Source organism: Cebus imitator, unplaced genomic scaffold (genome assembly GCF_001604975.1).
Source record: "Cebus imitator isolate Cc_AM_T3 unplaced genomic scaffold, Cebus_imitator-1.0 Scaffold786, whole genome shotgun sequence".
NCBI lineage: Eukaryota > Metazoa > Chordata > Mammalia > Primates > Cebidae > Cebus > Cebus imitator.
The window spans coordinates 207,800-229,992 of NW_016108101.1; the positions used below are offsets into that span (position 1 = coordinate 207,800).

The window sequence follows — 22,193 nt, forward strand, 5'->3', positions numbered from 1 at the left end:
CTTAGTCCCTTGGCTTCCCCCGTCTACAAATGAGATGGACACTTTGCGATAAGAAAATGGAGTTTTCTTAGGAAGAAGAAAGAAAAAAAGAAAAGAAAAAAAAGAAAATAGGGTTTTATTACTGAGAAAAGCTGATCTGGATATTTCACAAGCAGCCATCCAGATCTACCACGGAGCCTAAATTCAAACTGTTGTAATACCACTTTCTATCAGCCAAGGTTTTGGCTAAGTCCTGGGAATTTTAATTACTTTGAGGATCTGTTTTATGACACAAACAAAGGATAGGCCTTTATATTTTATTTGTGACCCAAATAAAGTTGGAAGTGCTAGTGATGTGGGATTTTTCTTCTTGATCACTTTGCAATCAGGGCACCTCCAGCCAGCAACACCCCACCCAAGCCTTACTTGGCTACACTGGCGTGTCCCAGCTCACCTGGGTTGTAGTTTGTACTCACGTTCAGTGGCCGTTCCTGAGCTCTTGTACCGCCCTCAAGAAGAATGAGGATACACTGGACATTGAAGGGTGAGAAGAATTTTTTTTTTTTTGCATAAAGGAATATAAAACTATTTATTAGCCACTGTTCACCAGTATTTACAATAAAGTAAACAATATACAATTGGATAACATTCTGATTACTACAAAGTTGTTTTTCCCGGCTTTTGTTAAACCAGTAAAGCAAGTAACTGAAAGACTGAGCCTACATGTAAGGAATGAGTTGGGGTAAAGAAAAAACATGCAGGTCAATAGGTTAGATTACAAAAGGTTGCTCATACATTTATGTCAGCAGGTTATAAACCGCCAACATCTCTATCTCATTAGGTTTCTATGAACCAAGTCTTAGATGTTCCATGAATCATGACCTTTTAGTCAATGTAGCAACAGGGATTTCGACAGTTTGTTAAGGAATAGCCTGCTAGCAGATTTTTAAATGTTCATCTAACTTAGTTTTGTTTAGCTAATTAAAACACGCTGGTACTTGTGTAGTTTCCTTATATGGATGGGGAAACCTCCTGTAATGGTAGTGATAAATTTTCCTTTTAGGAGTTTTGCCAACAAAAAACTGCATTTATAGATATAGATGCTTTAAAATTATCCAATTTAAATTGTCCTATTAATTATAATCAATTCTGAACAGCTCTCTGCGGAGAGGCGATGCTGGCACCCTTCTCCAAAGGAGTGAAAGTTCCCTCTGTGTGCCTGGGTCTGGGCCTTTTTTATGGACTCAGAGTGGAAAGTGCATACTGATTGGTTTGTGGGTATGCAAAAAAAGGTTAAAATGAAGACACTATTCAAAGGTGGCCACACAGTGTAGTAAACCAATTAGGAAAGGGTGAGTATATGTAAAGTAGTTGAAGGATGGGGACCAATCAGAGGAAAGTGTGCCAAACAGGAAGACAAGTTCTCAAGAAGTTCTCAACCCAGACTGAGGATTTAACTTGTAGCTTGTCTTTCAGGCTTTAAACTGCCCCTGGTGTGGAGGTGGGGTTTCATCGGGGACCCCTCGCTGCCTACCTAGGCATCTGACTGCATCCTGTCTGCTATCACTAGGTCCCAAGGTTTGTAGCAAGGACCCCTTACAAAGACATCCCTACAGTCTATCCAAAGGTTAATCTCACAACATGTTTCATTGTCAGAGTGAGAAACAAAAACACGTGAAAATACAGTGTGGCACAAATAAGGAGCTAGAGGTGAATAAAGAAGCTCAGCCAACCCAAAATAATTCTGTGAAAAATGTAAAATAGACGTTACTGACGGCACTACCTCTAGATACCAGAAAATTCTACAATTCAGTAATGGATCTGAGACCTGAATTTTGGAGGTACTGAAATAGATGTAATAGGTCTAGTTTTCATTCTGTTCATACTTTCGTTTGGATCTGTGATAAAAGATGATAATATCATATATGTAACAATTACATGTCTGCAAACTGCCACAGTTTCATTTTAATTAATACCTATCTTCTCTTCAGTTCTTAAAATCTTTTTATTTTTCCACTCAGTTCTCCTGGTACTTCTGTTATGACATAAAAGATGGCTGAATGTGAAGAAACGCTGATTATACAGGTAACACACACATTAATGATTCAAACAGGTAAACACCGAGAGCTACAAACACTTAGAGATGTAGGGCTGAAATTTTTTGTCAATGTGTGCAATTCAATGTAGTTTCAGTTTTCATTCTAATCTTCTCCAGTGGTTTCTGCCCAGCAACTGATGAGAAATGGTACCTCTGAGCCAATCAAAAAACGAATTCCTACAAAGAGGATTCTCTGTTTCTCAGAGTGAGTGTTCAGCATATGCTTTCTTTTCATTTGTTCTGGATCAGAGAATCTCAACTAAAGTGGAAATGACTGTGTTAAATTAAACTAAATTTGGTATGAGATATGCCTACATTTAGCCTGAGGGATGGTTCCTTACCTGAGCCCTCAAATAATGAACTGCAACCTAACTTAGTATGTAAACTACCGGAAAGCCTAAGGCACTGGAGTATACTTTTGTTATGAATAGCTGAGTCTCAGCCAGTCCCAGTAGCCAAACCTCAGTAACCCACAGGCAGCCAGCTGATCAGACGAAGTTCAAACCAGGCCAACTCGCAGCTGTAGCCAGTTAAGCTGTTTCTGTACCTCACTTCCCTGGTGGAACCGAGCTTTCCGAACCTCTGATGGCTGCCCCGTCATTCTGATGGTTTGCAAATTGTTCTTTGTTCAAACTAAACTCGGCTAAATTTAATTTGTCTAAAGTTTTTATTAACAACAGAGAACTAGTGATTTTAGTGGGGAAACTGCTTAGAGCCAGGGCTACAGGGCCTGGAAGAAGAAGGGCTGAATAGCTGAGGGGAACTGGCACAGAGAAAGGGGTGAAGAGGGGAAGGTAGAATGCCAAGGGTAAGGACCTGAAGAGGCTCAGATTTGGCTGAAGAGGGACAACCTGAATGAAGAAACCTTCCAACTGCCTGTTCTTAGGAACTACTTATGGTCAGAAAGGAGCAAAAGACTCTTTGGTTTGGTTTGTTTTCAGACAGAGTCTCGCTGTCGTCCAGGCTGGACTGCAGTGGTGCAATCTCAGCTCACTGCAGTGTCCGCCTCCCCAGCTCAAGCAATTCTCTTGCCTCAGCCTCCAGAGTAGCTGGGATTATAGGCATCTGCCACCACACCTGGCTAATTTTTTGTATTTTTAATAGAGTTGGGGTTTCATCGTGTTGGCCAGGCTGGTCCTGAACTCCTGACCTCAAGTGATCCACCCACCTTGGCCTCCCAAAGTGCTGTGATTATAGGCATAAGCCATTCCCCCCCAGCCAGAAGAGGAAAAGACTTAAAATATTTCCTGGTATTCCAAAAGTTTCTAAAAAGAGATGCCCCTCAAAGATTCAAATGTATATTGTAAGTTTTTCAACTCCATATTTTCTAGATGCCCCCAACATCCCCACAACAGCCTGTCAACACCCTGCCCAGGTGAGCTGTGTTACCTTGTGTTGGCCTAACCAACTCATTCTTAATTGAAGAAGCCGGACAAACTGTATGTATGTAACTGTAGTGTGCGGCTGGGGCAGGTTGACACCAGGCACATGCAGGAATGCATTTGCTGATAAGATACCGAGTCAAGCGGTACAAGCAGACCCTGGGAACGCAGATGATGTTAAGTACCCAGAAGCCCCATGTCTATAAGTATAGGTCTTTTGTGACAGCTTAAGCCCCTGCACCTGGTACTGTTTACTTCTTATGTACTAGTTTATCTTTTAACTTCTTGCTTGCACTGCTTCTGTGAAAAATTGTGTCAGCTAGGTTTCCCCCGCACCTGCCTTTTCAAACTAGGGTATAAAAACTAGGGTATAAAAAACTACCTAACTCTTTCTTCGGAGCTGAGAGAATTTTGGGCATTAGCCGTCTCTCGGTCGCCAGCAATAAAGGACTCGAAACGCAATCTCAGAGTGTGGCGCATTCCTGTACTCACTCGGGTATAACAGAGCAAGTGCACCAGTGCAATAGGTCCCTGCCTACTTGCCCTTGCCTGTAACCTTCTGACCTCCTCCCATCTTTTGATCTTTCTTCCTCTAGTTCACTTCCTTTGTCACTATCTCTGTGACCCACACTCCGGCTTCCCCAGATGTCTCCTCACCCTCATTCTCCTCCAGCTGCCCAAAGTAGAAAGTTCTCTAAGGAAATCCATGAGAATGTTCCCATTGGTTCAAGGAATTCTTATGCAGAGGAGGAGAAATAATGGGAGTTCTCGCACGTGAACTCAGGGACCAACTTCAGATAGAACTGCAAGCTGTACTTGAGAAACAAAGATTCCTTCCCCCTTTGTTTTATACTATGTCCAGCACCAAAACCTTTTCTTCTCTCTGCCTCCCCACTCCACGCAAACTGTGCAACTCCACCCTCATTTCCCCACAGACGTGGATGCTGTGGTGCACTGCCCTGATCATTCCATGAGGGACTGAGACACACAGTCAACCAGCTGCAGTGTTGGTGGCCCAGGGCCCTCAGCTGACTGCATACCAGCCAATTGTTAAAGGGCCAAAGAGAGCCCTGTTGCTCCAAGAGGCCAAGGTTATTGCACCTCAGCAGTGGACCACATCCAATGACTGGACCCCTTGCACAAGTTGCACAACTCTGAAGGGCCGCCCCAGTTCCAGAGCTCATTGTGAGACTGCATTATATTTCAACTTCTCCTTCTGTCTATCTTCCTTCCGTCTATCCTCCTTCCTTAACATCTCCAAGGTGTTGATGCTGAGGGACTCCCCAGTAAATGTCCTATAGTCTGTTTCTCTAGAACCACTAAGATAGCAATTCTTAAAAGTGTGGTCTGACCCCTAAGGTTGTGGGACTTTTTTTTTTTGAGATAGAGTCAGCTGTCTCTATCTCATATTGGTCAGGCTGGTCTCAAACTCCGGACCTCAGGTGATCTACCTGCCTTGGCCTCCCAAAGTGCTGTGATTACAGGCGTGAGCCACCGCACCTGGCCAAGACCATTTTCATAATAATACTAAAATGTTATTTGCGGCTAGGCGTGCTGGCTCATGCTTGTAATCCCAGCACTTTGGGAGACCGAGGTGGGCAGATCACTTGAAGCCAGAAGCTCGAGACCAGCCTGGGCAATTTGGTGAAACCCGCATGTCTACAAAAAATACATAAAATTAGCTGGGCATGGTGGTGAGTGCCTGTAGTCTCAACTACTCAGGAGGCTCATGTGGGAGGATCATCTGAGCCTCGGAAGTTGAGTATGCAGTGAGCTGTGATCACACCTCCGCACTCAAGCCTGGGTGACAGAGTGAAACCCTGTTTCAAAAAAAAATGAGGTGGGATGATCACTTGAGCCCTGGAATTCAAGACCAGCCTGGGCAACATAGTGAGACCACACCTCTGTTTTAAAAAATTAATTAATTACTTTTGTAAAAAGTTATTTGCCTCATTTACTCACATTCTCTCACATGTGTGCACTGGACTTTTCCAGATGTTAAAGACATGATGACATCATCCATCTGACACCTATTGGAAGGTATGTCACAGTGTGTATTATTGTGTTTAAAATGTGTTGTAGGGGCCAGAGACAGTGGCTCATGCCTGTAATCCCAGCAATTAGGAAGGCTGAGGCAGGTGAACCACTTGAGCCCAGGAATCTGAGACCTGGCCTACGTGGTAAAAGCTCATCTCTGTGAAAAATACAAAAATTAGCCAGGCATGGTGATGCGTGCCTGTAAGCCCAGCTACTGGGAGGCTAAGGCAGGAGAATCACTTGAATTCGGGAGGTGGAGTTTGCAGTAAGCCGAGATTGTGCCACTACACTCCAGCCTGGGCAACAGATTGATACTCTGTCTCCAAAAATAAAAGAAAAAAAATCAGTTTTATTTATTTATTTACTTATTTGAGACTCACTCGGTCGCCCAGTCTGGAGTATAGTGGTTGCATCTCGGCTCAGTGCCACCTTCACCTCCCAGGCTCAAGTGATCCTCCTGCCTCAGCCTCTCAAGTAGCTGCAGTTACAGGTGCACGTTACCACACCCAGCTAATTTTTGTATCTTTTGTAGAGACAAGGTCTCACTATGTTGCCCAGGCTCATCTCAAACTCCTGAGCCCAAGCGATCCAATCACCTCAGCCTCCCAAAGTGCTGGAATTACAGACATGCACCACCACACCCAGCCCAGTTTTAATTTTTAAATGCTAAATGTTGATAGATATAACCCACATAAATAAAAACTCTCTGGGTTCTCAATTATTTTCAAGAGTATAAGGAGGTAAAGAGACTAAAACATCTGAGAATTGCTGCTCTAAGATAGCCAAATCTATCCTGGGAGGAAAAGGCTAAGGTTTTAAAGCATTAGTTATTTTCAAATTATACTTTTAGACATGAAACACACTGTGTGCATGCACACACATACACACACACACACACACACACACACACACACGTAGGGAAATCAGTGAGAATCATAGAGTCAGGACCTCTGAAAATCCCTTCCTCCCTGAAAGCAATAAACACTGACAAAAACTGCCAGAATCAACGTTGTAAGAACTCTGTAAATTAACCAAAGGCTTGCAGCAATCAGAGTGAATTTTATTCAAGAAAAATGGCTGAACTCAATAAGAACAGTGTTTTATAGGCATTTTAACATGTTCTATTATACCACCATCACTCCACCACAGCCCTACAGTAGACTAGAAAGCAGCCCATGATCACAGTGAAAAACAGCTCCTAACAGTCACTGGGGGGACTAGAAAAGGGTTAGAGCTCCTTCAAAACCCTATTCCCAGAGAATTGTCATTACTAGACCTGCCTGGTGGTTGGTTCCTTGTGTAAGGGAGGGGAAAATCTGCTTCTCTCTACCCCTCAAGGTTATTTGGCTGGGCTGCAAATTAAATCTATCTAAAACAGATTAACAGGAGAAAAACCATTTTAATTACATGTGTATGCACAAGAGTCCCTCAAATCTCAAAATATGAGACTCAAAGAAGGACCGGATGATTGAAGCTTATACAGCATCCTGAGCTACAGAAAGGAGGGGACAGGGTTTCTGCAAAACGATGGAGACAAATTATGGGAAGGTGAGAGAAGGAAATGTATGGTGAGTAAAGGTTGTCTTGTTACAAATAAAAGTCCCTCAAGTGGCCAGGCGCAGTGGCTCACACCTGTAATCCCAGTTCTTTGGGAGGATCCTGTCTCGATAAATAAATAAATAACCAATACATGAAGGAAAGTAACATCTCAATAGTGCCTGTCTAGAAAGCAAGGAGGGGCTCCTGAAGGAAGCTGACTTATTCCTGATGTGACTCTTGAGAAAGCAGAGAAAGGGAAGACAGACGAATCGCCAAAGGCCAGACCCCTTCCCACTTTATGGCACATTTCCGACCTTCCTACTCACCTCCCCTTATTCTCACTCCTGATTCTCCCCATTTTCCATATTGTATTTATTAGTTTGGAGGGATTTAAACATCAACTCCAATGGTTCAATTTTTTTGTTTCTTTATTTTGTAAACCGTTTCTCATAATACCTTGTGCTTATCTCCCTCCTTCTCTCTTTCAGAAAGAGTCAAAACTTTCTGACCGGGTTGGACTTGGAGCCACTGTTTTTTGCTGCAGGAGGGAAGGATGAATTGGAGCACAGATGCACAGGCACAGAAGGCCCTGAGTGGTCTCCGACCCCCATACCGCTGTGTAATTAGGGGGAGAATACTTCCTCAGAGTTTCTCATTGACTTTTCGAGGTATTTGGTTTTAGCTCCCTTACTCTAAGATTGATTCTTTGCTCAGTGGCTGTAGCATGCCTCAGACTTCCCAATAGGACAATATTTTTTCTTTCGGAAATAAAATGGGGGGAAGACAGAGAAAGGATGAATTTACTTCCTGGTCCATTTCACCACGTCAGGCAATTTGTCAGGAGTGTGCCAGCCTGGTGGGGATTTAAACCTTGGACATGTGCTTGGATTTATACCCTTATGATGATTTCCAATCAAAAGCCATCTAAATCTATAAACCTAGAATCTAGAAAATGATTCTAGGTTTTTCAAAATTGAAAGGGACAATAAAACTTACAAAAGCCAAATACAGCTGAGAGCAGTAGCTCATGCCTGTAATCCCAGCACTTTAGGAGGCAGAGGCAGGAGAATCACCTGAGTTCAGGAGTTTGAGACCAGCCTGGTCAACTTGGTGAAACCCTGTCTCTACTAAAAATACAAAAATTAGCCATGTGTGGTGGTGCACACCTGTAATCCCAAGCTACTTGGGAGGCTGAGGCAGGAGAAACACTTGAGCCCCAGAAGCAGAGGTTGCAGTGAGCAGAAATTGAGCCACTGCACTCCAGCCTGGGTGACAGAGCGAGACTGCATCTCAAAAACAAACAAACAAAAACCTGAAAGAGAATGAGGGCTGTGATTGAGAAAGAAAAAAAGCAGGCCTGACAGCCATCAGCTGAGAGCAGACCAGGCACTCCCAGCTAGGCTGTGTGTTTCCTACTGAAAAGAAGACACTTCACAAAGCACTAAATATCAAACAAGGCTATTCTGTCACTGTGACTGAGTGGGGTAAAAACACGACCACGTCATAATCATGCCAGACCACAAAAACAAGAGCATCCTGCAAATCACAAAATGATCACACACCCCCCTCTCCTGGCTAAACAGAGTAACTGCTGCTTCTTTACCAATTACAACTTAAGCCCTCTCTGTTCTCCCACTGCCAAAAGTATTGGAATAGGGCGGGGCATCACTCATGTAATCCCAGCTCTTTGGGAGGCAGAGGCAGGAGGATGGCTTGAGCCCAGGAGTTCGAGACCAGCATAGTGAGACCCTGTCCCTACCAAAAATTGAAAAATTAGCTGGGTTTGATGGTGTACACCTGTAATCCCAGTTACTAGGGAGGTTGAGGAGGGAGGATAGCTTGAGCATGGGAGGCGGAGGTTGCAGTGACCTAAGATGGTGCCACTGTACTCCAGCCTGGGTGACAAAGTGAGTCCCTGCCTCAAAAACAAAAACACACACACAAAATTGTCTCTTGCTTCATGACATTCATCCAGAGCAATCCATTGCTTTCTTGAACATCTCCAAAATCACCTACCGCAGGCTTAAATCCTACAACAGATTCCTCCCATATTTTCTTATCAGTGATGTGCTGCACCTTCCAGTTCCCCATGGTGTGTGGAATCCGCCCATAGTGTGTGGAATCCAGACTGCTGTAATAAGTATCACTAAACCCACTTGGCTAGGCTCCAGGTGGCTCTGGCCAGTGAGCTTCAGCATGGCCGCAGGTCAGACCCCACCATAATCCTCCCAGTGCCACTCCACCCTCCCCAAACTTGGCCCCAAGACTTTTCGTTCCCAGATACAGCAAAATTTCCTTGCATCTAAAGCCAAAAGGAACTTCCCACTGATTTCTAAGAACAAGAACTGAAACAAAAAGCATGTTCATGATTTACTGATAATGTTTCAGTAATGTCGGATTCACAGAAGGGGACAGTAGTTTCATCGTATGTTTCATGCACACTTCTGTCTTCCTTCCCACGTCTTTCACTAAAATCATAATTTTTTTTCATTTTCTAAATAAACTCATAAAAGGACTTGAAAAAATCTGAGCTTTCTCCCCCTGTTGTTCAGCAAACAACAAACCTTTTATAAACCCCTTCGTTACTGCCAAATGGAAAAGAGCACAGTTATGTGCAGGTCAGAGGCTCTTTACTTCTCCAGGGTTCTGAGCTCCCTCCTCCCAAGGGTTCAAGGGCTCAAGAGATTTGAAAGTGAAAAATATTTGAGACCCTGTCTCTACCAAAAAAAGGAAAGTAGGGTGAAGTCAGAACAATAATGAATCCATAGGCTGCTCCTAAGATTTCTATGTCTTGCATTTTCATATTTATCATGGCCTATCCTCCTGAAGGAGAATGTACACCTGCTTTGGAAAGATCTACACCACCAGGTAACAGGAAGAAAAACTAAGATTAACAGATATGGAAGGTAGCTCAGAGGCTGCAAGGGGATAAATTCTGGGCAAAGCTCAACCACTGGTCCACACAGCCTTGATCCCTTCCCTGAACTCTTTCTCTCTTGCTGAAGCCAACCCTTATTTATTGACTCCTTTGAGTTCCCTGTCTACCCTCTTGTTCTAGGAATTCTCCATTTCAAAAGTACTTCCAAGAATATAATTCAGGGATGTCCACAGTCTACCAGATCTTGGCCTTTTCTTTCCCACGGCAAACCCCTGCTAACTCCCCTTCCACACAGAAGTCCACCACCTTCATCTCCACACCAGCTCCACTTCACTTCCCCTCCACCTTCACATATGAAACTGTTGTGCATAAATTATACACATTATAATTATAAAATTATACAAACTCCATATGTATAATTTTAACAAGGGCTTGGCAAATAAGGGAATTATGTCACTATAATAATGTTGAAGTGCCACTGGGTCATATCTGATTATTACTACCATATCAATAGTGTGAGCCCCCAAGAAAGAGCAGCTGACCACAAAGCTCACTAGCAAGCCACAGAAGAATACAGTATTGTACATGATGCCCATTCGCACCAGTCCTTTGTCTTGGTTCAGTATGGCCACATGCAAAACAAGCCCAAGACCCTGAGCCAGAACCATCCCTCAGAGGCATCTCCATAATTCATGCAAAGCTGGAAGCTGCCTCTTCACAGAAAGCTCCTGAGTAAGGAGCAAGATAAAGAGCGATACCTGGGTGGGTGCAGTGGCACGTGCTTGTATTCTCAGCTACTGGAGAGGCTGAAGTGGGAAGTCCCTTCAGCCCAGGAGTTCAAGTCCAGCCTGGGCAACATAGCAAGACTCCCAAGCCCAACCCCACACCCCCACAGCCCACCTCTCCCATCTCATGAAAGAAAGAAAAAGAAAAAAGATCTGTAGACTGTAGATCTTGCCCTGTGGACCTGTGGACCAGAGCAACTAGCAGTGAGAATCCTGGTCCTATTCCAGACCTACTAAATCAAAATCTCTTTTTAAGTAAGACCCAAGCGCTGCTCTGGGAAGAATGAGGAGAGGGGATTGATAAATTACCTGATATGTTTTACTATGGAAACTGTGCTTACAGGCAATTAGAGGACTGGGAAAAACCTGTGAGGGGAATAAGGAAAACTAAACAAAGGAACAAAAATGAATCATTTCACCCCCTCCCTACTAAAAAAACAAGAGGTTGTACATGAAAATAAATGTAGTCATATATGAAACTTGGGTCCATAGAATTACAATTACGTAATGACAGTATTGGAAACATGGAACAAAATTTGTGATATATTACTACTGATGATATAAGAGAGCTAAGTCATAACTGATCATAATAGGGTACAGAAAAGTACTGTGTAGAAATGGCTATATAGAGAAATCACAGGATAAATATGTTATTGTCTCAATAAATATGTAGATAAGTGCCAGATAAAACAACTGAGCATTTAAAGAGGCTGTTTCTGGGGATTCGAGAGTAGTAGGTGGGAAGTGAGAAGTGGGACTGACATTTTGGGTTTTTTTTGTTTTTTTTTTTTTTCGTATTTGTAGTAGAGATGGGGTTTCATCGTGTTAGCCAGGATGGTCTCGATCTCCTGACCTCATGATCCACCTGTCTTGGCCTCCCAAAGTGCTAGGATTACAGGCATCAGCCACCATGCCTGGCAGGACTGACATTCTTAAAAGGTCTTTGTCCTATATGATTTAAAAAACAAACAAACAAAAAATTCTTTATGTGTATTACTTTGACAGAATATGGTATTGTCTTGAGAAACATGTAGATAAGTACCAGATAAAACAACTGAGCTACAGTAAACTGTTTGAAAACCAAATTTAAAAAGAAAACACATTGACCTTGGTGGCACACCCGTCTAATCCCAGCACTTTCGGAGGCCGAGGCGGGTAGACCACTTGAGGTCAGGAGTTCAAGACCAGCCTGCCCAATATGGTGAAACCCCATCTTTACTAAATGTACAAAAATTAGCCAGCCGTGGTGGGGCAGTAATCCCAGTTATTTGGGAGGCTGAGGCATGAGAATTGCTTGAACCCAGGAGGTTACAGTAAGCCAAGATTGCGCAACTGCACTCCAGCCTGGGGGACAGTAAGACTCTGTCTCAAAATTAAATAAATTTGAGAAATTTAATAAATTTATTAAATTTTTTAAATTTAATAAATTTAAAAAATAAATAAAGAGAAAAGACACAGATGGTTGTCTCAGTGATGAAAATCAAGTAAGATAAGAATGAGTAACCATTGGATTTGACAAGAGGCTAACACTGAGAAATTTTAACAGGTTATAGTGAAAAGCGGGGAGGGAAAACAAATGCTGACATTTTATTATTAGGTTCCATATGAATCATATGAGATTCCTTGGCCCAAATGATTTCATGTCTAAGAGGAAGTCGTTTTTGTTTCAGTGGGCCTGGGAAGAGCAGGAAGTTCTAAGAGCAGCACCACCTCACAAGGCCTCTCCAGGTAGGAGCATTCTAGGGGCATCCTGGAAGTTCTGTTCTCTAAACCTTGGAAAATTCAGAGAGCCTCTCTTTGCCTTTCAGAGATCATTGTCTGAGCCTGATGACTTGGTTTCTGTCAAAATGACCCGGATGTTATCCAGTCAGAATAGTGTCTGTTATGCAATAGCTGAGCTCTAAGTACTTTCTTCTTTCCCCCAGCCCCTTTCTTTTCAGTCTGGCTCCCTTAGTTGCAAGTAACAGCTCTTCTCCCCACCCCTCAAAAACAATCTCATGAAAATATAAAGCATGAGACAAAAGTCTCATTCAAATGGGCTGATAAAAGAAGTGAGATGAGGAAGGGGAAATAGATTATAGATGATATGATCAGAAAGTTAAGCATGAAGGGGAAAATGGGACAGGAGCCTTTCAAACTAGGAAGGCTAAAAAATGGTGGGTCTGAATGAAGCCACGAGTTCTGTTTCAGTCTATATGCTGATGAGAAGGCAGGGAGTAAGAATTGGGAAAGTTTAAGAGAGGAAGATAAACTTAGAAACAAAAGATGACAATAAACACATCTGCTTCTGAAACTAGGGTTCAGATCAGGTGTGTGCCATGAGAAAGGGACCAAGTGTCACAGGATACACCTGGCCCATCTTCCAGGAAAGTCTACATCCCTCGTTGGGGACAAAGGCTATTCAGAAGAAGCCCTAGAAGTGAGGTTGTATCTGCTTGATGCAGCATCTGGAAGACATTGCAGAAGGTGCAGCCCTTACACGAGCCTTTGAGGGAAGAATAGGAGTTCATCATAAAGGTAAGAGGGAACAGGCCAGGTGCAGTAGCACACGCCTGTAATCCCAGCAATTTGGGAGACCAAGGCCAGTGGATCACTTAAGGTCAGGAGTTCAAGACCAGCCTGGCCAACATGGAGAAACCCCGCCTCTATCAGAAATACAAAAATTAGCCAGGTATGGTGGGGCATGCCTGTAGTCGCAGCTACTCGGGAGGCTGAGGCAGAAGAAACACTTGAACCTGGGAGTCAGAGGTTGCAGTGCAGTGAGCCAAGATCATGCCTGGGCAACTGAGTAAGACTCCATCTCAAAAAAAAAAAAAAAAAAAAAAAAAAGGAAAAAAAATTTTGTGAAAGAAAAAAAAAAAAAAAAAAAAAAAAAAAAAAAAAAAAAAAAAAAAAGAGGTTACAGAATATTCTGGAAGAGGGAAGACAAGCTCTGCTATCTGGAGGCCTGAGAGGCATTGTGGGTGGAGGTAACCACACCCATTCCAGATTCAGCCTGTGGGTGGGCAGGGAGGGAAGGAGAAGGGGAAGGGAGAAAAGGCCCACGGAAGGAGGTAGGGAGACTGCCAGAATATTTTCTTGACCAGATCAAGCTATACCTATAGCATTTTTGTAACCAGATTAAGGTGCCTAAACTGGATGCTGAGGTCGCTAGGGAGACCTTGAAGAATTTTTAAGCAAAAAGCGGTATGATCAGATTTGCATTTGGGAAAGATCATTCTCCTGGCTGTCTGGTGGGTAAACTGGAACAATTGTGTTTTGTCTTAATCATAATTCCAACTCAAAGATAAATAACAAAACTGGGAAGAATGTTTGTTACAAATGTAATACAGGGGTGTGTGTGTGTGTGTGTGTCTGTGTGTGTGATGGAGTCTTGGTCTTGCTCTGTCACCCTGGCTGCAGCGCAGTGGAGCAATCTCGGTTCACTGTAACCTCCCCTTCCCGGGTTGAAGAGACTCTCCTGCCTCAGCCTCCCAAGTAGCTGGGACAACAGGCACGCGCCACCAAGCCCAGCTAATTTTTTTATTTTTAGTAAAGATGGGGTTTCACTGTGTTAGCCAGGATGGTCTCCATCTCCTGACCTCGTGATCCACTCTCTTTGGCCTCCCAAAGTGCTGGGATTACAGGGGTGAGCCATCATGCCTGGCCCAGGATTAATATTTTTCAGTTGTTAAACGTTTATACAGATTGCTAAGAACTAGCACCAGTACCAGTCTTGAAAACAATGGGCAACTGGCCTGAAAAGCTGATATCTAGAATGTATTAAATATTAAATGTCAAATTAACACATAAAAAATATCCAGGCTCGCTATCACATAAAGGCATAAAAAAATAATTTGACTAACTTGACCCATCCCAATTGTAAAGATGTGAAATGACAACTCTTATTGCTAACAGGGATTAGGTGAGGGCACTTTGTTTCTTTTTTTTTCTTTTTTGTCTCGATCTGTTGTCAGGCTGGAGTGCAGTGGCGCAATCTCAGCTCACTGCAACCTCCCTCTCCCAGGTTCAAACGATTCTCCTGCCTCAGCCTTCTGAGTAGCTGGGACTACAGGTGAGTGCCACCATGCTTAGCTCATTTTTTATTTTTAGTAGAGACGGGGTTTCACCATGCTGGCCAAGATAGTCTTGAACTCTTGACCTTGTAATCTGTCCGCCTTGGCCTCCCAAAGTGCTGGGATTACAGGTGTGAGCCATTGAGGGTGTGATGGGTTCAACATTTCAGGAAGGGACTTTAGAAATATGCTCATACAAGTTCAGACACAGTGGCTCATGCCTGTAATCTCAGCACTTTGGGAGGCAAAGGCAGGCAGATCACTTGAGATCAGAGGTTTGAGACTAGCCTGGCCAACGTGATGAAACCCCATCTCCACTAAAATACAAAAATTAGCTGGGCGTGGTGGCACTTGCTTGTAGTCCCAGCTACTAAGGAGGCTTAGTCAGGAGGAGAATCCCTTGAAACCAGGAGGCAGAGGTTGCAGTGAGCCAAGATCTCGCCACTGCACTCCAGCCTGGGCAACAGAGTGAGACTCTTTCTCAAAAAAAAAAAAAGGAATATGCTCATCATTTGATCTGATGACTCTATTTCTGAAAAATTATCAAACAGCTTATCCACCTTGTAAATAAAGACATATATAAAGTGTATTATTTATAATAGGAAAAAAGTGGGGTGCAGTGGCTTATACTTGTAATCCCAGCACTTTGGGAAGCCGAGGCTGGCAGATCATGGGGTCACAAGATCAAGACCATCCTGGCCAACATGGTGAAACCCCCATCTCTACAAAAAATACAAAAATTAGTTGGGTGTGGTGGTGCATGCCTGTAGTCCCAGCTACTCGGGAGGCTGAGGCAGGAGAATCACTTGAACCTGGGAGGCAGAGGTTGCAGTGAACCGAGATCACACCACAGCACTCCAGCCTGGTAACAGAGCAAGACTTCATCTCTAAATAAATAAAAATTTTAAAAATAAAATTCAAATGTCCCACAACCATGGCAATTATATAACTATTAGCAATGTTTTGTGCTACACAAAAAGTCTAATTAATTATTTTTATGACATACATAGGCATAAAATAAATCTTGGAAGGAGATACGGCAAAATGTGGATTGAGGCTATCATTAGTTGGTAGATTAGTGTGTCTTCCATTTAATAAAAATATTTTTCTATATTTTTTAATGTTTTCTTAACAATAAGAGGTAGGTTTAGTATAAAATAAGGAATTGTAGGCCTCATGATGAGTTGCCTCAAGAGAAATAACTGTCAGGGAGGCAACTTTGGGGCCCTGTAAACAGAATTACACTTCATGAGCTAGCCCATTCACAGCCTACCCTTAAGACTGGCATTTGATGGAATTGTGCCAACAGACACAGCACCTTCAGTGGACGCCCCAATAACGAAAAGAGCTATAGCCAGAGGCTACTGCTACCTTGGCCCCTGGGCTTTCATTTTTCAACCCACAGAAACAATAATAGAATAACAGTTTATCGTCTGCTGAGTTCCTACTATGTGCTAAGCACTTTACCTGCTTAGTCTCGTTTAAGCCACCCAACACCTCTTCAAGGAAGGTGTGATCAATATATATTACCATTTTAGAGATCAAAGAACTGAGGCTTGGGGAGAGAAAATAACTGGCTGAAGCTCTCACATCTCATTTGTGTGTTTCCTTGCCTCTCTTCTTCCTTTCTCCTCTTCCCCTTTCATTTAGTCCAGCTCATTGATTTCTGAGCTGACAAATCCAGGTTTGCATCTCTCTGAAAAACTTTTCTTTCTCTCTTTTCTTTCTCACAGTGAATATACCAGGCCACCTAGAGGAAGGCTTTCCTGAGATCACTTCCCCCTTCCTTTTCCTGCTGGCTTTTAACTTTTGCCCCTGGGGCCACAGCCAGCTTTCTCACTTGGTAGCAGTGGCCTCTTGTGCCTTTTTCTCCGAGATCACCCAGGTCAGTATGTGTGGTTACTCTCAGCTCCCTGAGCGAGCGAGCAGCCAGGAGGGCAGAGCATAGTTCTCTCCCTCTAGCTCCTTTCCCTTGTCCTAGGCCCTCTACTCTTCAAGCCCTTTTGCTTGATTCAGCTCCTTCTTCTTGCTCCACCTCTTCCCATCTTTTCTCCTTCTCCAGTTCATTTCCTTGGACTCCGTTTCTCCTCTGTCCCCTTATCTTTATTATCATTGCCAAAAGCAAATACCAGATTATTGTATTTGAAAGAAGACTTTTTTTTTAGCGCAGTGATTTCAAGATTTGTTCATCTTATATGCAGCCAGCTAATGAGTGTGACGCTTCACAGCAACCTTCTCCTAAGGTGTTGGAGTTAGGGTAGTGGGTGGAAAGGTGATGACCACAGTGTAGACTGAAAATCCACACTAGGGATGGAGGCTGAGAGGAGGTTTCAGGTGCAGATGACCAGAATGCTCCCTGCTGGAAAGCACTGCAAGAGGACTTTGGAAAGCAGGAGATTGCCAGGGCCAGTAGTTGTCTCCTGTGCATTCGTCTCCTAGGCTGAAGCTCCTGAAGGGCTCACACCAGTTATCTTGCTGCCCCAGAAAGATCGGAGATGGCAGTTTTCCCAAACTGCGGCTTCCCCAGATGTCTGCTCACCCTCATTCTCCTCCAGCTGACCCAGCTGGATTCAGGTAGGTCTCTCTCTCTCTCTGGCCTGCATAATGGAAACATCTCTATAAATGTAAAATAAACAATCTCTCTTGGCTCTCCCTGGAGGCCTCCACTGGATCCAGACAAACTCAGCTGTCAAAGGACTGAGAGAGCGCGGGGCACTGCGCTTTGGCGGGAACCTGGTTCGTGTTTGTCCGCAGCTCCCACCTGCCGTCCAGTCTGACCCCGCTCGTTTTTCGGCAGTTCCAGTTAATGTGACTGGACCCCCGGAGCCCGTCCTTGCTGTGGTGGGTGAGGACGCCGAGCTGCCCTGCCGCCTGTCCCCGAACGCGAGCGCCGAGTCCCTGGAGGTGCGCTGGTTCCGGAGGACGGTGTCGCCGGCCGTGCTGGTGCACAGGGACGGGCGCGAGCAGGAGGCCGAGCAGATGCCCGAGTACCGCAGGCGCGCCGCGCTGGTCCAGGACGGCCTCGCCGAGGGGCGCGTGGCCTTGCGGATCCGCAGCGTCCGGGCCTCCGACGACGGGGAGTACACGTGCTTTTTCAGGGAGGATGGAAGCTACCAAGAAGCCCTGGTGCGTCTGCAGGTGGCTGGTGAGTAGACGGGTTGCGACTTCCCCGCGCGACTCCCCTGCTGTGTATACTTTCGTGTATATCAGTTACTTTGGAAACCATCAGATTCATTCTCTTTTACGTTGGTGTCGCTGGGGAGGGACAACTGTCTGGGCCAGAGGCGCGGTGGGAGAAAGAATTTACCAAGATAGATAAAGAAAGGCAGATTTCCTTTGAAAAGTATGAAAATACTTCGCGAAGAGGCAAAGGACAGGATCAGCAAAAGAGAAGTTGACTGCCAGAAAACAAAGGCTGGCTGGAGAATGTATAGAATGGTTTTTATGCTGTCCCTTGAAGAGCGCTTTGTGCAGTGCCTGTAAGGCAAAGGTTGCCGTGAGCTAACTTGCAGGTGTTTGGTGATAGGACACAGGAAGGAAGACTGTGAGTTATTTGCACAGAAGGACTGTGTCCTGGACCATGAAGAAAAAGGACGACTTGTAGCTTATCTGCCTCACCTCTTTGCTTTCTCCTGATTAGGACTCCACAGCTAGAAGGTACTACCTACCATAGGAGATCAGTGGGAAAGGGTTTTGAGTGGAACATGGAGAGAGCAATGCAACGTCTTTATTGCAGAACTTTATTTCAATTACCTCCAGCCCTTTTTCTATAATAGAGTAAGCATTTCCCCATGAAATAACTTAATACATGGAAAAGCTATATAACGTGCTTTTATACAAGTACGCCATAATTTACTTCATCGAGTCCCAGAATTGTACATTTAAATTGTAAGTTCTTTTCTTTTTTCTTTTTTTTGAGATGAAGTTTCGTTCTTGTTGCCCAGGCTGGAGTGCAATGGGACAACCTCAGCTCACCGCAATGTCTGCCTTCCAGGTTCAAGCGTTTCTCCTGTCTCAGCCTCCCAAGTAGCTGCGGTTACAGGAATGCACCACCACGCCCGACTAATTTTGTATTTTTAATAGAGACGGATTTTCTCCATGTTGGTCAGGCTGGTCTCGAACTCCAGACCTCAGGTCATCTGCCTGCCTTGGCCTCCCGAAGTGCTGGGATTACAGGCATGAGCCACCATGCCTGGCCAAATCGTATTTTTCACCACTACACACTTTGTGGCTCCAGTGGGCATACCACACGCTTTAAGGCTGCTTCATGGATTAGTTTCTAAGGACTGACATCCTAAGGTTAGCGAGCATGGTCCTTTGTCACATTCCTGATTCATACAGAAAAGATGGGGCTCTTGTTTGCTTTTTTGTTTTAAGCCAGAATTGAAAGAGATTGAAAATAATACGCTTTCAGGAGGAAAATATGCATTTAGGTCTGACTTTCTCAATTCCTAGTGAATGACATCAAGCAAATGAGTTCTGAGTTTTACTGTAAAACTGAGGAAGTTTTTATCTAAGATGATTTTTCAAGAATAAAACAGGCTGGGAGCAGTGGCTTGCTCCTATAGTCCCAGCGCTTTGGGAAGCTGAGGTAGGAGGATCTCTTGAGCCAAGAAGTTCAAGGTTACAGTGAGCTGATGGCTGCCACTGCACTCCAGCCAGGACAATAGAGCGAAACTCTGTCTTCACAACAAAAAATAAAGGTGGGGTGTGGTGGCTCACGCGTGTAATCCTAGCATTTTGGGGTGGATCACTTGAGATCAGGATATTCAAGACTGGCCAACATGGCAAAACCCCATCTCTATTAAAAAATTAGCTGGGTCACGCCTGTAATCCCAACTACTCAGAGAAAATGACTTGAACCTGGGAGGCGGAGGTTTCAGTGAGCTGAGATTGTGCCACTGCACTCCAACAGAGTGAGACTTGTCTTAAAAAAAAAAAAAAAAAAGAATAAAATAAAATTAGACAACACATAAGAAATGACCTTGCCAATTTAAAAACATTATAGAGGCTGAGTGCAGTGGCTCAAACCTGTAATCCCAACACTTTGGGAGGCCAAAGTGGGTGGATCACAAGGTCGGCAGATAAAGACCATCTTGGCCAACATAGTGAAACCCCGTCTCCAGTAAAAATACAAAAATTAGCTGGGTGTGGAGGCACATGCCTGTAATCCCAGCTACTCAGGAGACTGAGGCAGGTTCATCACTTGAATCCTGGAGGCAGAGGTTGCAGTGAGCTGAGATCACACTACTACTGCACTATAGCCTGGCAATAGAGTAAGACTCAGTCTCAAAATAAAAACACATTATAGACTTATTAGATACTATACTGTGCCTTAAACAGATCTAAAACATATACAAACAAATTGCCTTTCTCATATATATATATCATATATACATATTTTATGTAATATCTATATACATAGGTATATATTCAGGTAAACATAAAATTTGAAAGATACTTGGATGAAATGTGGGTCCCTGCTTCACAATAGGGTCCCCGCTGTTACAGCATCATGTATAATTCAAATTTCGACATTTTCTCTTTAGGGGAGAAGTATCTTAAAGGTAAAAACCTAGAGATTTGATGGCATAAAATTTGTCACCTTTTATGAGTGATAGACACCACTGAGAATCTGCTGAAAGTGGCAACTCCTTCCATGAAAAGAATATACATTCTTATATATACACACATTCTTGGAATATGAATTTCAACCCGTGGTTGTGGAAATGTCCTTAAGAACTCTTCTAGTCAGCTCAGTGTTTTTCTGTACCATGTGGAATTAGAGAAAAAAGTAGGCTGAACACACAGGAAAAACGGTATGTTTACTTACATTAGACCACCGTTTTGTGAAAAAAGATGAAGTTGAGACCACTTAAGAGAATTTCTGATTCACCAATTTAAGCTTAAGGAAGCTCAAATTGTCTGGGTGCAGTGGCTCACGCCTGTAACCCCAGCACTTTGGGAGGCCGAGGCGGGCGAATCACCTGAGGTCAGAAGTTCGAGACCAGTCTGGCCAACATGGTGAAACCCTGTCTCGGGAAAAAAAAAAAAAAAAAAAAAAAAAGGAAGCTTAAATTGTCAACTATAATCTCAGGGCAAAGAACTTCCAATCCTCAAGGATAGTCCTCTGTTCGTCCTTAAATACCCAGTCCTAGCTCTCCTCCTCCCCACCAACGCTTTCTCATAATGCCGTCAACCACAGAGCTATCGGCCAGCTCTGGGACTCTCAGCCTAGATCACTAACCAGCCTCTGAGTTACTGGTCTTAGTGTTCTTGCTGGCTGGACAAGCACCCCCATGTCTGCCCACCAAGCTGTTTCAAACATTTCAAAGACTTGATCCCAAAAAGGCATCCCTTTCTGATAAGGTATATGAAATTCCTTTTATTGGTACTTCAGTTTCCTTTAAAAAAATTTTTTTTAGAAACAGCATCTCACTCTGTCACCCAGGCTGGAGTACAGTGTTGCCATCACAGGTCATTGCACCATTGAACTGCTGAACTCAAGCAGTCCTCCTGCCTCAGCCTTCCAGATAGCTAGGAATACAGGCATGAACCACTATGCCCAAAGAGTTGGGGTCTCGTTATGTTGCCCAGGCTGGTCTGGATCTTCCTGGACTCAAGCAATCCTGCCTTGGCCTCCCAAAGTGCTGATATTGCAGGCATAAACCACTGTGCCTGGTCCTCAGTTTCCTTGTGTATTGAAATATGGAGATGAGTTCCTCCCACTACCAGTCCACTTGTGCCTCTCTCTCTCTCTTTCTTAAACTGTGTGTCTCTACAGTTATAAGGCTCCCAAAAGGGGTCCACTGAAACATTAAGTTCAGATTCTTTCTCCATAGCTCTGGGCTCTGACCCTCACATCACTATGCAAGTTCAAGAGAATGGAGAAATTCAGCTGGAGTGCACCTCGGTGGGATGGTACCCAGAGCCCCAGGTGCAGTGGAGAACTTCCAAGGGAGAGAAGTTTCCATCTACATCAGAGTCCAGGAATCCTGATGAAGAAGGTTTGTTCACTGTGGCTGCTTCAGTGATCATCAGAGACACTTCCGTGAATAATGTGTCCTGCTACATCCAGAATCTCCTTCTCGGCCAGGAGAAGGAAGTAGAGATATCCATACCAGGTTAGTGGAACCAATGCTGAACTCCTATGTTGATACAGCTTCAGAGCCACACCACCTAGAACACCTGCCCAGATGTGACCCCATGGCAGAGTTGTCTACTTTCCTCACCTAAGATCTTGTCCACTGACTTGAGGGAGCCCCACCAACTTGATTAGAAATTCTTAGGCCGGGCATGGCAGCTCATGCCTGTAATCCCAGCACTTTGGGAGGCCAAGGTAGGCAGATCACGAGGTCAGGAGTTTGAGACCAGCCTGACCAACGTGATGAAATCCCATCTCTACTGAAAATACAAAAATTAGCCAGGCATGGTAGTGGG

General features: G+C 44.0%; 2 protein-coding genes across 4 annotated transcripts in view; both read left to right on the forward strand.

Annotated features, from left to right (window-relative positions):
* LOC108297250 (butyrophilin subfamily 2 member A2) overlaps positions 1-2,956 on the forward strand; it is an 89,460-nt gene extending 86,504 nt beyond the window's left edge. For 2 of the 3 annotated variants that reach the window (XM_037735367.1, XM_037735368.1), the window contains one exon: positions 369-884. In XM_037735367.1, coding sequence (XP_037591295.1) covers positions 369-502 — 134 coding nt within the window. In that variant the 3' untranslated portion in view covers positions 503-884. Of the gene's footprint in view, positions 1-368; positions 885-2,000 lie in introns of those variants that run through there. The other variant, XM_037735371.1, reaches the window with a different exon arrangement.
* BTN1A1 (butyrophilin subfamily 1 member A1) overlaps positions 533-22,193 on the forward strand; it is a 26,944-nt gene continuing 5,283 nt past the window's right edge. The window contains exons 1-5 of the mRNA XM_017519990.2: positions 533-2,064; positions 5,455-5,499; positions 17,193-17,327; positions 17,551-17,898; positions 21,596-21,877. Of these exons, the coding sequence (XP_017375479.1) occupies positions 17,249-17,327; positions 17,551-17,898; positions 21,596-21,877 (709 nt within the window). The 5' untranslated portion in view covers positions 533-2,064; positions 5,455-5,499; positions 17,193-17,248. The remainder of the gene's footprint in view (positions 2,065-5,454; positions 5,500-17,192; positions 17,328-17,550; positions 17,899-21,595; positions 21,878-22,193) is intronic.